Source organism: Eptatretus burgeri, chromosome 1, assembly GCF_056783735.1.
Source record: "Eptatretus burgeri isolate ZD-2024b chromosome 1, Ebu_testis_v1, whole genome shotgun sequence".
NCBI lineage: Eukaryota > Metazoa > Chordata > Myxini > Myxiniformes > Myxinidae > Eptatretus > Eptatretus burgeri.
Window position 1 is genome coordinate 25,260,472 of NC_140961.1, and position 15,279 is coordinate 25,275,750.

General features: G+C 41.5%; 1 protein-coding gene across 14 annotated transcripts in view; it reads left to right on the plus strand.

Moving 5' to 3' along the window:
- Positions 1-15,279, plus strand: part of LOC147034052 (oxysterol-binding protein-related protein 2-like) — a 127,365-nt gene that overhangs the window by 73,526 nt on the left and 38,560 nt on the right. For 12 of the 14 annotated variants that reach the window (XM_085875790.1, XM_085875745.1, XM_085875781.1 and 9 more), the window contains 3 exons: positions 1,067-1,142; positions 8,691-8,825; positions 14,606-14,703. In XM_085875790.1, the coding sequence (XP_085731916.1) occupies positions 1,067-1,142; positions 8,691-8,825; positions 14,606-14,703 (309 nt within the window). Of the gene's footprint in view, positions 1-1,066; positions 1,143-6,843; positions 6,967-8,690; positions 8,826-14,605; positions 14,704-15,279 lie in introns of those variants that run through there. The other 2 variants (XM_085875825.1, XM_085875829.1) reach the window with 2 other exon arrangements.

The window sequence follows — 15,279 nt, forward strand, 5'->3', positions numbered from 1 at the left end:
TATTGACACAAGACATTTCAGCTTTTCATTTTGAATTAATTTGTAAAAATTTCTGAAAACGTATTTTCGCTTGGTCATATTAGGATATTTTGTGTCGATCGGTGACAAATTAATAAACTAAATCTATTTTAAATTCAGGCTGTAAGACAACAAAATGTGAAAATGTCAAGGGGTGTGAATACCTCCTCAAGGCACGAGCCACCACCAAAGAGTAAGCAGTTCAGAGGATTGCTGTTGGAGTAATACATGTTTTGTTTGTGCAGAGTATTAGCCTGCAACATGAAAGAATATCATATTAGTGCAATTACCCAACTTATGTATGAGCATATCGTATACATCTAAGAGGATGACTGAAATTATATATATATATATATATATATATATATATATATATACATACATACATACATACATACATACATACATACATACATACATACATACATACATACATACATATATATATATATATATATATATATATATATATTTATATATATATATATATATATATATATATATATATTTATATATATACATGTATGTATATATATATACACATCCCTCAAAATGTATGCCTGGTGTTAACTTAATGGTTACGGTGGTGGGCTTTGGATCTTAGGGTCCTGAGTTCAAATCCTGCTCAGCTGTTTAATTAATACCAGGTGGGGTTAACTCGGCCTGTCATCCTTCTGTGGTCGGCAAAATGAGTGCCAGCATGCTGGTATACTGTGTTGGAGTGGCAACCCATCCAGGATTGTACCCAATTGCCAAAGGGACTGCTTAAGCAGCACCAACGCTCTGCACAGAGTATGGTCCCAATCTCCTCCTCCTCAAAATATAGCATAATGATGTACATTCATTGTATGGCACATTCATCTTTTGCTTGCTTCCTTCTTCCTATTTGACTTCTCTAAATCATTGTGCTTGTGTAAATTTTTGTAATTTTAACTTCAATGGTGATTATCTTTCACAAAAGAGACGCATAAAATTATATGTAAAAGGCACATTGTTTTGTGCAACCGAATTGTCGGTCCTCTTTTTCACTTGGCTTTTCTTGTTTCAGGACAAAACTCCCAGCACAAATGTATTCGCGGAGCAATTTCAGTATCTGGAGTTTTCTACGTAAATGCATTGGCATGGTATGTAAATATGAGTGATGCTTACAAAATCGCATGTTTTACCTCTTGAAAGCAGTCCACAGGAATCCTCACTTTAAATGAGGGATGCATTTCTCGAAAATTACGTTTAAAGCGAGGGATTACTGTATTTTTCTGAAAGCTGCATTTTATCTCGTACCTTTACTTTTAGTAATTGACAAGGTGTTTGAAAATGATTATATTGGTGTTCTCAATTAATGTAGTCCTTGTCTTTGTTCCATTCACAAAACACGATTTTAACCATGAACAATTTTGAAATAGATTTGAAACAGGAACATTAATATCTTTCAAACTCAAACAAATGCATGCAAAACAAGAAAAAGAGCAATGAGAGATTGTCGACCCTCACCAGGACCTATTTTGTGTGATTTATTTTGTGTGGTGTTTGTACACTGGTGTGTTGCGTGATTCATAAGAGACATGATTAGAACTGCCACTTTATAACTGCTGGCAGTGATGACCTGGTACCAAGACGTCCCGCTTTGATACAACCCCACTTTGATCGGACACCTAACTCATGATGTCCTCTTTATTCAACTTGATTCAGAATGGGATTTAAGTAAATTCAAGTCAAATGGAAGACCAAATAGGTACAGTCCTGCATTGGAGTAATCAGAAGGGACCCAAACAAGGAAAAAGCAAAGATGAAGTCATCAGGAGGAACCTGGATAGGATTTGCATTTCAGCTGCGACTCCTCGACCCTCAAACCCATCCAGGCACAGCCAAGTGAGCCTTATTATTAAAAAATTAGAATAAATCCAGCTGCCAGACCATGTGTCTGATGAAGTTGAAATTTAAAACGTGTCTTCCCCATCACTACGAGATCATAATTTGAAGTTTCACCGCGATTGATTAAACGGTTCCAGAGAAAACACGATTTAATATTTTTCTTCAATTCAATGTGGCTGTCAAACCATGTGACCCATCAATTATTCCTTAAACTTGTATACCTATGGCTTGGGGAACATTTGTATGAAGTTTCTCCCCTCGATCTGTGGAGCTGTTCTGGAGAAGATTTTTGAGTTTTTTTTTTAAAAAAAATTTTGAGTTTTTTTTTAACAAAACAATATGATGCCGAATCACGTGACCGATGTCATCATCAAAAAATTTTCTGTGGACCATTTTATCCAAAGACCTTCAATTTTCATACTCATCAGATGTAGAATTCTGCATATGCAATTATGATGTCATAATGAAGACACCTATAACGTCATAATATATCAAACATTCCCCATTAGGAGTACTTGCTGTGTGCCTAGTTTCAATATTTTCCTTTGTGTGGTTTCAGAGATAGAGGTCCAAGGTTTTCCTTTTTTTCCAACATTGTTGCCACACCGTGTGACCTATGACATCATTACTCTCAAAAAAGGATTCCACATGAGTCGTCGCTCCTATGGTGAAAATTTTGTTTCGATCCGACAAGCGGTTGTGGAGAAAAACACAAGTTCTGTAAGGACAAACAAACAAACAGATTTAAAAAAAAACTCAGTCTCAGAGTGACACTTGGTGAAATGGAACGGCATTCGGAAGAGCGCGTACCTCTGCCAGGCTGAACAGTTTATATTTTGTATCCCACTGATAGGTCGGATCTGAATCCGGACCTTAACCAAAATTGAATCTGCTTGTTCTCGTCACCTAACCAACTCTTCCACCTCGTTTTGTTTCAGGTCGTCCACAACTTTTAGAGATATCATGCTTTACATAGTTTTTGGCCGCATCTCTCAATGGTGAAGTATTGTTGTGGGGCCGGGCGTCGTCCGCGAGCATGACCGTGAGATGGAGCTGCAGAGTCGGCTCGACCTATCGCCCGGAATTTAGATCGTACCTTTTTGGAAAACTCTGGAATTGTATGGGTCCCTTATTGGACCGAAGTTCGCCAAGAGATAGACCACTTGGGGTAGGGTCGATTGCAAATTTCAATTTACCTAAATACCCACGTGGTCCAACCTACCAGGGAAATTCACCCTCAACGCCTCCCGTACGGAACGAGCAGCATAGCGTACCCGTTCCGTGTGCGATCCGAGCGGTTTGATCGCTGAGATCCATCGGTCCCAAATATCCCATGACAACCGCAATGGCCTGGCTAATTTTCCAACACGCAGCACGCGAAGCCAATGAAGGAATAGACGCGAACGAGCTGAAATATTCAACAATCGGGGTATTTATTCACAATTGGGGATGAGGGGAGCACATAAGGGCAGAGCTAAACCGAATATTAATTAATGGAGGTATGCAATTTCAGCTGCTACTCAGGATTTTATGTACAACAAGAGCACTTATACAGTTCACTACTTAATAGACGGGCCCACGGACGCACACACACACCCAAAGAATCAGACCGAATGGTCTTTATTCGGACCTCCAGCCCGGAGGACAGTCGGGCTGAAGACCAGGGTCTGTCTTGGACCTGTCCACCTCGTGTGGTCTTCAAGCTGACTCTGTCTGGGCGCCAGCGGGAGGCGAGCCGAATCCAGGCACCGGCGAGCGACCCTTTCGGTTCTTGCGGGGGGGGGGGGATGGTGTCTCTCGAGCGCTCGATCGTGTGGCGGAGGAGGAGGAAGATGACGACGACGAGCAAGACCAGCTTCTTCCCAGGCTCCAGACCAACTGAGACCAATTGACTGACTCCCCTTTTATGCGCACCGCTGCGGCTCGACCCCTCCCCCACTCAGCGCGCTGCCCAGCGCATCGGTGGGTGGAGGTATGACCCCTCCCCCACTCAGCGCGCGGAGAATCCGGGAGCAGGGGGTTGTTATTGTTTTCTGCAAAGCTGTAGTAATCCGTTGCTGTCATCGTTGATGGTGTTACAAATAAAAGGAAATCCTAACTATCAAAAGTAACTCACGGCGCATGAACATTTATTTACCCATTAGACAAGGAAAAGGGAGCTATCTATCCACATTTACTTATCGATATAACTGAGCTACAGGACCTGTATGTTGTGTGCTCATGGCTTCCAGATTCACAACAGTATCACTTAAAAAATTCTCGTATCTGCATCCGGATTCGAATCTTTATCAAAAATCGAATCAATTCTTCCTCGTGGCATTCCCAACCTGTGCACCAAGTTTCGTGTGAATCCATCCATTGCGATATCGTGCTATATATAGTTTTTGGCCCTATTTCTCAATGGTGAAGAATCACTTAAAAAAAATTATTGTCACCGGATCCAGATCATTTCGTCATTGTCACTCACCCAACCTGTCCACCAAATTTCATCTGAATCCGTTCACAACTTTTTGAGATATCCTGCACACAAAAAGACAAACAAACAAATGAAAAATCGTGCTAAGCACGACACTTGGCAAATTAGTTGACCTTTCCGTGTGGTGGTCCAAGCTGTAATGTCATGGAATGTGTGGTGTTTATTTGTTCGTACATCAATAAAATGACGCGACGTCACAAATAACAATGATCAGGCGCGCATTGTCATGATAACGGCAGCAGATTGAAAATTTTCACAACTCATTTAAAGCCACCATGTGACATTTAACAACTTATCATCGGTGCTTGTTGCCTTCATTCTGATTGTCGACAATATTTGAAAATACCTCGGAACATTGCTTTTCAACCAGCTTTACGATCCCGTTATCAGGTTTGAAATATGTTGTAAAACAAAAATATGTATTTTATATGTGTGTTTTTCATATTTTGGGTGACCCTGACCTTGACCTTGGGTCAATTTCGATCAAACTTTGTACACATGTTAATATTAGATGCATAAATAGACAGTACAAGTTTCAATATAATAAGTGCAAAACTGTTTGAGAAATAGTCATGTGTAATTCATAAAATTACCCATTGGTTTATAATGGGCGATAATATAAAGTGATGCAGAATCCAGATCCTGATCTTGAACATCACCAAAAGTCACATCTTTTTGCACTGTGGATTTCGTTCAGCTGTTAAAATTTCATCCAAATCGGTTAAGAATTGTGACCTGTAGAACGAATAGAATTTTTTTTAAATCACGCCAATAGCTAAAAACTTTGACGTCATACGCTTGTGAAAACTGTGCACAATTTGTACTAACATGCATCTTAAAACATTTAGATATTCCATTGAAGTTTGTTTTGGCGTCAACAGGAAGTCGCTACGACTTCCGGTCACTGAGTTATGTCCAAAAATGTGTTTTCACGTTGTGTGACGTCACGTCGTGACGTTTAGTTCGATTAAGACGGCGTTTGGATGCGGACCGTCTCAGGTGGATTGCCTATCAGGTGTAAAAATTTAAGAACCACTGGTCCAGCCGTTTGGGCTGTAGATGACCGGACAAACAAATAAAAACCAATGTCACCCGCAGGGTGACCCGTATCTTGCCAAAAGGTGACCACGTGTGACTTATTTAAGGTCACACTGAGATGAACAGAGCTGCTATCCACCAGGAGCAACTCCTTGAGGAATATCTGCCTACGAGAGATTCCGATGAGAATCGTTCTACAGAGTAACCATGAAAAATATGCGTTTGCCTCATAACGTCACCAAATGACGTCATAATGTCTCAAGCTTGACATATCTAGAAAGCACTCATCGAGGTGTTCAATTTGAGGTACTACACGATATGGTTCCTAAAACTTGAAAATTTGACCTTGGGGTCAAATATGTTTGACCTCAGGCGCTAACCGTGAAGGTCAAGGCCAATCGCCACCAAAAATTAATCAGCTCAGCGCCAGACCATGAACTATATTCCCATGAAGTTTGAAGACGATCCGATCAAAATTACTCAAAAAATACGGGTTTCGTCGACTCCCCTGATTTGCGACAAAGTGACCTTGACCTTCAAAATTTTATGCGCTGAAAGGGACCTCTATAGGCCTCTGATATGCCAAGTTACAAAAATTTCCAATGATAAGTGTGCTCTGCAGAATTTTTTATACGTGATGACAGACAAACAAACAAAAAAAAAACAAACAAAAAAATAAAAAACATACAAGCTGACTTACACATATCTTGCAAAAACTTCGTTTTGGCAAGATAACAAACCAACAAACGGAACAGACCCAACATACTTGACAAAATCGAAGATTTTGCCAAGTAACAAACAGACAGACAGAGATCGGGGTGAAAACATAACCTCCTTCACCTTCAGTGGCGGAGGTAATTAATGACTCCAGTACATCAAGATACGGCCTTTCGTGGTAAAACCATCACATGGTGCTGAAAAAAGTTTATTTATTTATTTTTTATTTTAGATTTTGAAATCAAAATATATTGGATGCAGTAAAAATTAAAATTTAGTTCAGGCTGGGGTGGGGGCTTGCGAAGAAAATAATATCATGTCGAGATAATGAATGTAACACACACTCCTTGGTTAAACTCTCTCCACTCACCTCCACTTTTTTGTTTCTCTTTCCTCACATTTGTGGAACAATGTTTCTGAGACTGTTCAATCCAATTCTTGCTTGCAGGGCTCATCTCATGTCACCACCACCATCTCATGTCACCCCCCACACCATCTGTAATCTTTTCTATCTACCCCCTCCCCCCTCCCAATCAACCAATATCTAACCTAGCCCTCATACTCATGGAGGTTTCTTCCTCTCTTCTTACCTCATTCCTTTGCTTGTTGTGTCCACCACTCCCCCACTGTCAAATTGTCCCCATTTGGGTCAGGAAACGGAGTTCCAAAGCTGGGGAACGTTTTTGTAGAAAATGTACAATCACTGACAATTTTAAATCATGTAAAAGGCATGACCAAGGAGACCAAGACGAGCACAACATGGAGAACGGATCATGTAAAAGGCATGACAAGGAGCCCAAGATGAGCACAACATGGAGAACGGAATATCAACGACATCAAGTGGAGCAAGTTTTTTTTTTTTCCGGTCTAATAAGTGATTAACATGATTTTAAAGACAAATTAGTTGTTGAATAATGAGCGAATGGAATGGATGTAATAAGACTTACCTCCGCTACCAAATGCAATGGATGATGAAGTGACTTCATTTCCCCCCCCCCCACCCCTCTCCACAAGGGGGGTTTCCCACCTTGAGCGAAATCCGTGTGAAGATTGCTAATCTTTTGGTGTTTTTTCTAAGACCACTTCTCATAACAAAAGTAATAACACTAATGATAATAGCATAATCCATCCATCCATTGGGATTATACTCAGAGCGATGTGCAGAGCGTTAGTGCTGCCTCAGCAGTCTCCCTGGCATTTGGGCACAATCCTGGACGATTCGCCACTCCAACACAGGATACCAGCAAGCTGGTACTCGTTTTGCTGACCTCAGAAGGATGACAGGCAGAGTCAACCCCACCTGGTATTAATTCACCAGCCAAGGGAGATTTGAACTCAGGATTCTGGGATCCCAAGCCCACCATCCCAACCATTAAGCCAACACCAGGCATGATAGCATCTATCTTTAATTCCAGCAGTGTGTGTGTGTGTGTGTGTGTGTGTGTGTGTGTGTGTGTGTGTGTGTGTGTGTGTGTGTGTGTGTGTGTGTGTGTGTGTGTGTGTGTGTGTGTGTGTGTGTGTGTGTGTGTGTGTGTGTGTGTGTGTGTGTGTGTGTGTGTGAGTCTCTGTGACCGCTGTTTCTCGACAACCACTCGTCCGATCTAATTGAAACTTGCCAGGTATATTGCTGGGGACCTGAGTATGTGCCTTTTCAAGGTTTGATATTAATCAGACAAGTGCTTCCCAAGTTATGGCCATTTATTTACCAACCAATGACGAGACACGTTGCTGCGTGGGCGTGGCCGATGGGGAAGAGAACCTCAGCCGCGTTCCCCATTACGGTTACAACGTACGGACTTCCGGAAAGTGAGGACTTGGTGTATTCTAATAATTTATCGATTTCTTATGCGCATTTATAGATAAACACAATGCCCCAATCCAGTCGTCGTTTACGATAGCGAAGGAACGGCCTGTGTGTTTGTTTGAAACTTTTATTTATTTATTTTTTGCACGTACTTTTTTTTTTCTTTCTTTTTCTCTTCTCTTCTCTTTGTGTTTTTCCTTGCGATGACATTGCGAAAAGGCAAAATACGTTGGCGCTAATTGAATAATTGGCCATTAAAACTAAATTGCGAATCATCATAACTGCGATATGCGAATTTCCGGGCCATGCACATATGGGCATGCGAGAGCGAAGGAACGACTTGTGTGGTTGTTGTTTCTGGTTCGCGGTTTGAATTTATTTTATTTTTTTTTTTTGCACGTACGGCCACGCACGTACGGGCACGTACTAGTAATATTAATATTAATAATATCCTCCCTCCCCAAGGGGTTTTTCCATCTTTGGACAAACGCCATATTAATGAGTATAAAAAGCTTATCGTGGCATTTCGTGGAGCTCCCCTCCCCTACTTCCCTTATTTTTGACTTGTATATTGTGTCTTGGTTCATTAGTTATGGGACATAAATACCTTTTTATATTCCGCTTCCTTCCCTCTCAGGCTGAGAGGTTATGCAGTGCTCCCCCTTTTAATGTCTCCCTTACTACTATATTTTGAAGTATTGCTAATTTTACTGTACATTAATCATTAATTGACTGTCGCTAGCATTTGTCTGTTCTCGTGTGCAGGAACTTTCCAAAATAACGATGCCTGTAATTTTCAATGAACCATTGAGCTTCTTGCAGCGTATTTGTGAGTACATGGAGCACACGAGTCTTATCAACAAGGCCAACGCTTCTCCCGATTCCATACAGCGTATACAGGTTTGTTTGTTGTGCATCTTTTTCTGTTCAAGATGGAGGCTCATGGAAGAGCGCGTGCTTGGCTTTTCACTTGCTTGTGGACGTTATATACGTGGTGAGTCAAAAAGTATCTTCAATATATTTTTATTTAAATAATATAACTACAAGAGCAACATTTTCCCCATATCGTCCTCCTTTTCAACACACTGAGTCCATTGGTTCACAAGCTTCTATATGCCCTCAGTAAAAAAAAGTTTTTGGCTGAGTGATGAGCCACACATGCACCGCTTCTTTCACTTGGTGGTCACTGGCAAAGTGGCAGCTTCTGAAAGCCTCTTTGAGTGGAACAAACAGGTGAAAGTCTGAAGGGGCCAGGTCAGGACTACGGACAATGCTCCAACAGCTCAAACTTCAATTGCCTAAGAGTTTCCACAGCATGGCCGGCAGTGTGTGTGCACGGACATTGTCATGCAACACCTTTTGACAGTAGCCCTTGGCGTTTCAATAAAATAGCTGGTTTCATTTAGTCTAGGAGCATTTCACAATAACAGACACTGTTTATCATTGTGCTCCCCTCTTGATAGTGTTCCAAAATTGGGCCATACGATTCCCAGAAAAGTGTGAACATCACTTTTCTGGCCGATGGTTGACATTTTAATTTTTTTGACTGGTGATTTCAGATGTTTCCACTCCATACTCTGGCGTTTGCTCTTGAGCTTGTAATGGTGGATCCACATCTCATCTCCAGTGACACTTTCTCAAAAAAGCGTTTCCTTCATGACAAAAGCAGTTGAAAAAGCTTTGGCAGATTGTCACACGGTTGCGCTTGTGCTCTTCTGCGAGTTGTTTTGGAACCCATCTTGCAGAAACTTTATGAAAACCAAGTCAGTTGTTGATGATTTCATGTGCAGAACCATGACTGATGTTCAGATGTTTTGCCACTTCGTCAGTAGTCAGCTGTCGGTTATCCAGCATCATGGCATGGACTCGTTCAATGTTTTCTTCTGTTGTGGATGTGGATGGACGTTCAGATCGTTCAACATCAGTGACAGTTGTGCGACCGTTTTTGAACATGGTAATCCAATCATACACACTCCCCTGCGATAAAGCACTATTCCCATAATGTGCTGAAAGTCTGCGATGGATTTTTGCCCCTGGTACACCTTTAGCCCACAAAAACCGTATCTCTGCACACTGCTTTTCTTTGGAGCAAATGGACAGCGGAGCAGTGGCATACAAAATCATGTTCACTACCTTACAACGACACAACTATTGACTGCTCAAGGTTTAAACTCGGTTCGTGCTTGTACCTGCAAGTACAATAAGCAATGTTGTCAACACAACACACTTTTTAATAAATCATTGTGGATACCTTTCGACTCACCCTCGTACTTTTGAGTATTTCAAAAAAAAAAAATATATATATATATATATATATATATATATATTTATTTTATTTTTATTTTTATTTAAATCGAACTACCTAGCTGATAACACCATCAATCTGGTTCTGCAGGTTTTTACATATTACACGATAGTTACCTCCTCCCTGAATGTCAGTGAGTCATTTGGCTTGCATTGATGAATGGATAACAACATTTACTTTCACAAGCCGAGTTTGTTTCCTGTATGCTCCATTCTCAATCATATATTTGAATTATCAACCACTGTGAATGCTAGTCTAGTGGAGCATTGCCAATAGGCTTCATAGCCTTGGCCCCCAGCTACTGAACGACACAATGCTCTGAAATGTATTTGGGACAGTTTTGGATGGGACTTGGAGGTAATTTTCAATGTGTAAATTAAATTACCAAAAATGATTGTTATTGGTTATTGCTGACACCCTAAACAAATACTGCTTTTGAATTTTGTTTATCATTTAAAATTTGGATGTAGTCATGATGATAAATATAATATACTGGATGATTTCTTCTTTCATATGCACTACCTCTGCTGCTGATGCAATGCCCTCTGCAGGTTAAGGCAGGAATTGGTAATTGGTTCAGGCTGCCGGCAATTGCTCACCTACTCTTTGCGAAGGACACCGTGGGATCTTTCATGCTTACCAATTAATGTTGGCAGACAGGACGCCAAATTTAACGTCCGTCCGAGGGACGGCACACACGTTGATGAATCCCCTACCTGTGAAACACCGGGATGATAGTTTATAGCTGGGTCAGGATTCGAACCCAGGCTAGACAGCTTAGAGGCGAATGTGCATACCTCTAGGGCTAGGCCATCCAGCCAGCCACTGTATCATATGATGCATGTGCAGTGCCCTCCAAAAGTATTGGAACAGTGAAGTCAACTTTGTTGTTTGTTGTTTATTGCTATATACACTAAATTTGGATTTGATATCAGAAGATGAATGAAATGGAAGACCAAGAAGGAACCCAAAGAAGTAAAGAGCAAAGATGGAGTCCAGAGGAACCTACAGTGCCTATATAAAGTCTATGACCCCTTTCAAAATTTTTACCTTTTGTTGCCTTATACCTTGGAATTAAATTGCATTAAATCAGACTTTTTTCCACCTTTGTTTACTCATCGTAACCCACAACTTCCAAGTGAAAAACAAATTCTACCAATTTCAGAAAATTAATAAAGAATACAAAACTAGAATATCTTGGTTAGATAAGTGTCCCACACCCCCTTATAAGAGCACTTATTTAAAGCTCAGGTGTAATCAATCATGAAAATGACACACCAAGGTAATTTTCCTCCACCTGTGTTAAATTGTCGTGATCTTGATTGTTACCTCCACCACCGAAGGTGAAAGAGGTTATTTATGTTTTCACTTCTTTGTCTTTGTTTGTCTGCATGCAGGATATCTCCAAAAGTTGTGGGCAGGTTGGGTGTGTGACAAGGACGAACTGATTAAATTTTGGTGAAGATCTGAATCCGGATCCGACTACTAGAATTTTTTAAGCGATTCTTCACCATTGAGAGATCGGGCCAGAAATGATAAAAAGCACGATATCTCAAAAAAGTTGTGGACGGATACGAACAAAACTTGGTGGACATGTTGGGTATGTGACAAGGACGAATTGATTCGATTTTGGTGAAGATCTGATTTATGGATCTGGATACGAGATTTATTTAATTTCTAAAGTGATTCTTCACCATTGAGAGATCGGCCCAAAAACGATATAGTACTTTTTAGCATGATATTTAAAAAATGTAATGGGCCTGATGTGTTCTTGTGGGTCAGGCATTACATGGTAGAGGTATGCGCTCTACCGAGTGCCCTTCTCGTTTTAGAATAAAATCAGCTGTTCCTGTAGGTTTCCTCTGCTGGGTCGTGCATTTCACAGCAAAGATTCAACCATGAGCACTTTCAGTATATAGCAATAATAACAAATTTGACTTCCCTGTTCCAATATTTATGGAGGGCACTGTGTGCACCATGCATCAGATGAAAGTCAATTCAGCAAACTTTTTTTTTTTTCTTTTTTTTTCCCCTGCACTGGTTGTTGGTGGAATTTAAAGATCACTAGATGACCCGTGAACCTGTTGGGTTCCCGTTGTGACAGTGGTTTGATTAAAAAAAAATCATTTCAAAAAATATAAAAGATAGCTCCAGCAAACTGTACCGCTGAGGTTGTTTGCATTGATCAAATTCTCCCGAAGCGTACTTGACTGAATCGGGAATTGATTTTTTAATAAGTTTTTTTTTTTTTTGTTGTTGCCCGATTTGAATGAAACTTGATACTGCTCACCACAGGAGAATGGTGAGTAATGTGGGCTGAAAATTTTTGCGCTATCATGTTCCGTTTTGGCTGTATTTCGGGTACATACATACATACATACATACATACATACATACATACATACATACATACATACAAGATTACTGTTTTAGTAATATTGTTGTGGTGCCGAGTTTCGGTGGCGAGCACGACCGCTGGTTGGAGCAGCAGAGTCGACTCCACCAAACACCCGGAATTCAGATCGTTACCCTCTGATAAGTCCGAAGGTACGGGTCCCTTATAGAACCGTGAATCGTCAATAATTCAGCCACGTGGGACAGGGTTATTTGCCAATCTTCAAAATACCTGGAGGCCCACGTGGCGAGCTACCTAGGAATTCACACCCTCGACGGAGCTCGAACGGGACGAGCCGTAACCGTGCTCGACCCGTGCGTAACCCAAGCGGATGGTAACTGAGATCCGTCGATCCAAATGCACGACTACGGCAGCAATGGCCTTTTTAATTCTCCCAACACGCACCGTGCTAAGCCAATGAAGGAAAGGACAGAAACGAGCTGAAACATTCAACAAATGGATATTTATTTACAATAGGGGGGAGGGGTGGGGGAGGAACACGGAAGAGCAGAGTTAAACCGACTAAGCAATGCAATCATGTTCAACAAAAGCACTTAACAATTCCTACTTATAGACAGGCCCACACACAGACGCACACCTAAGAGAAACGGACCCAAATGGTCTTTATTCGGCTCTCCAGCCGCGGAGAATAGTTTGGCTGGGAGTCAGGACGGCTGGCTACCTGGCCGCAAGCGCGTGGCTGGACGTCCACCCCTTCCCGGAGCTCCGGTTGCCACAAGACTGACCAGGGCAGCCAGACGCAGACCAGCGTCGAGCAGACCAGACCAGCGTTGAGAGATGCGATCCGAGAACCAGACCAGCGCCAGCGAGATGGGACCAGACCAGTGTCGAGCAGACCAGAGAACCAGACCACGCGCTCGAGCAGCGATCAGAGAACCAGACCGCGCGCTCGAGCAGCGATCAGAGAACCAGACCAGCGCCAGCGAGATGTGATCAAAGAACTAGACCAGCGTCGAGCAGACCAGCGTCGAGATGCGATCAGAGAACCAGACCAGCGTCGAGATTTGATCAGAGAACCAGACCACGTGCTCGAGCTGATGCGGCGCAATGATTTGTTCTCCTTTCTTTCGTTCTCCTTCTTGGGTGCGGTCCGCTCATGCGTGGCCTGCTCTCATTGGGCAGACCGCGTGTTGTGGCTCCGCCTTCTTGCAAAGGGCCGCCCCAGCTCTGATCCGCTCGTCGCCCATTGTCCGCAAAATGATGCATTCTCTCATTTGGCGCCAGGCCAGAACGAAACGTTTCGTCAGCGTGAACAGCGCGGACAATTCCTCGAGCAGTGTTGTTGTTGTAGTAAAAAAAATCCTAACTATCAAAATAACTTCACAGCGCATGAACATCCAATTCCCACTAGACTAGGGACGGGACCCTAACTAGAAACACATACTTATCGAAATAACTAAGCTACGGGGATTGCTGTCTGTCTGTGTGCACAAGGCTTCCAAATTCGTCACAATATATAGATAGATATGGTGTCTTTCACAAAGAAAGAGCTGATTTATCACTGATACCCAAAACAAATTCCAATTTTCAGCCTAAACCTTGAGTAGTCATCTGAAGTGTACTCCATGGCATTGGCACGAGAATACTCTGATGCTATCTTCGAGTATGGTTGATGTCTGGGCAACAGTTTCTGCACGATGTACAAATTCACCAGGTCGTTTTCATGTGAACAGCCATGTTTGACTGTTAACAGCAAGCAAAAAAAAACAACATTAACTCATTTCAAAATAACCTGGAGACATTGTATTTTGTAGTAGCATCATCATGGTAATGTCATTAATTTTATATGGATCATATAAGTAAAAGTGCATAATAACATGCACAAATTACTATTAGCGTTATTTGAACAATGTTGTGAACCATTCTCGGAAGAAATAGTTATCCAGGTTGCAATGTGATCATTTTTCTTTGTACTAACTTGAAATATCCATCATGATTTTCATGATATCTTGTGTGCAGTGTGTAGCAGCTTTTGCTGTTTCTGCTGTTGCCTCAAACTGGGAGCGGACTGGAAAACCCTTCAACCCCCTCTTAGGGGAGACGTACGAGTTATTCAGGTAAGAATTTGTTGCCTGGTTTTGAATAATAGACCATCAGTAAATTTATACATGTTTGGTTTCACTTCGTCCATGAGTATGAAAGAAAAGTAACAAAGATCATGTATGAGCAATTTGTTGGGTTGTAGCTGATGAAACACACACACACACACACACACACACACACACACACACACACACACACACACACACACACACACACACACACACACACACACACACACACACACATACACACACACACACACACACACACACACACACACACACACACACACACACACACACACACACACACACACACACACACACACACACACACACACATACACACACATACACACATACACACATACACACATACACACATACACACATACACACATACACACATACACACATACACACATACACACATACACACATACACACATACACACATACACACATACACACATACACACATACACACACATTTTGAAAGTGAATGATGCTGTGCTTATGACCTGCTTTCCTTTTTTATTTATTTTTTATATATATTTATTTATTCTTAATTTTGGGATCAATTGAAGGTGT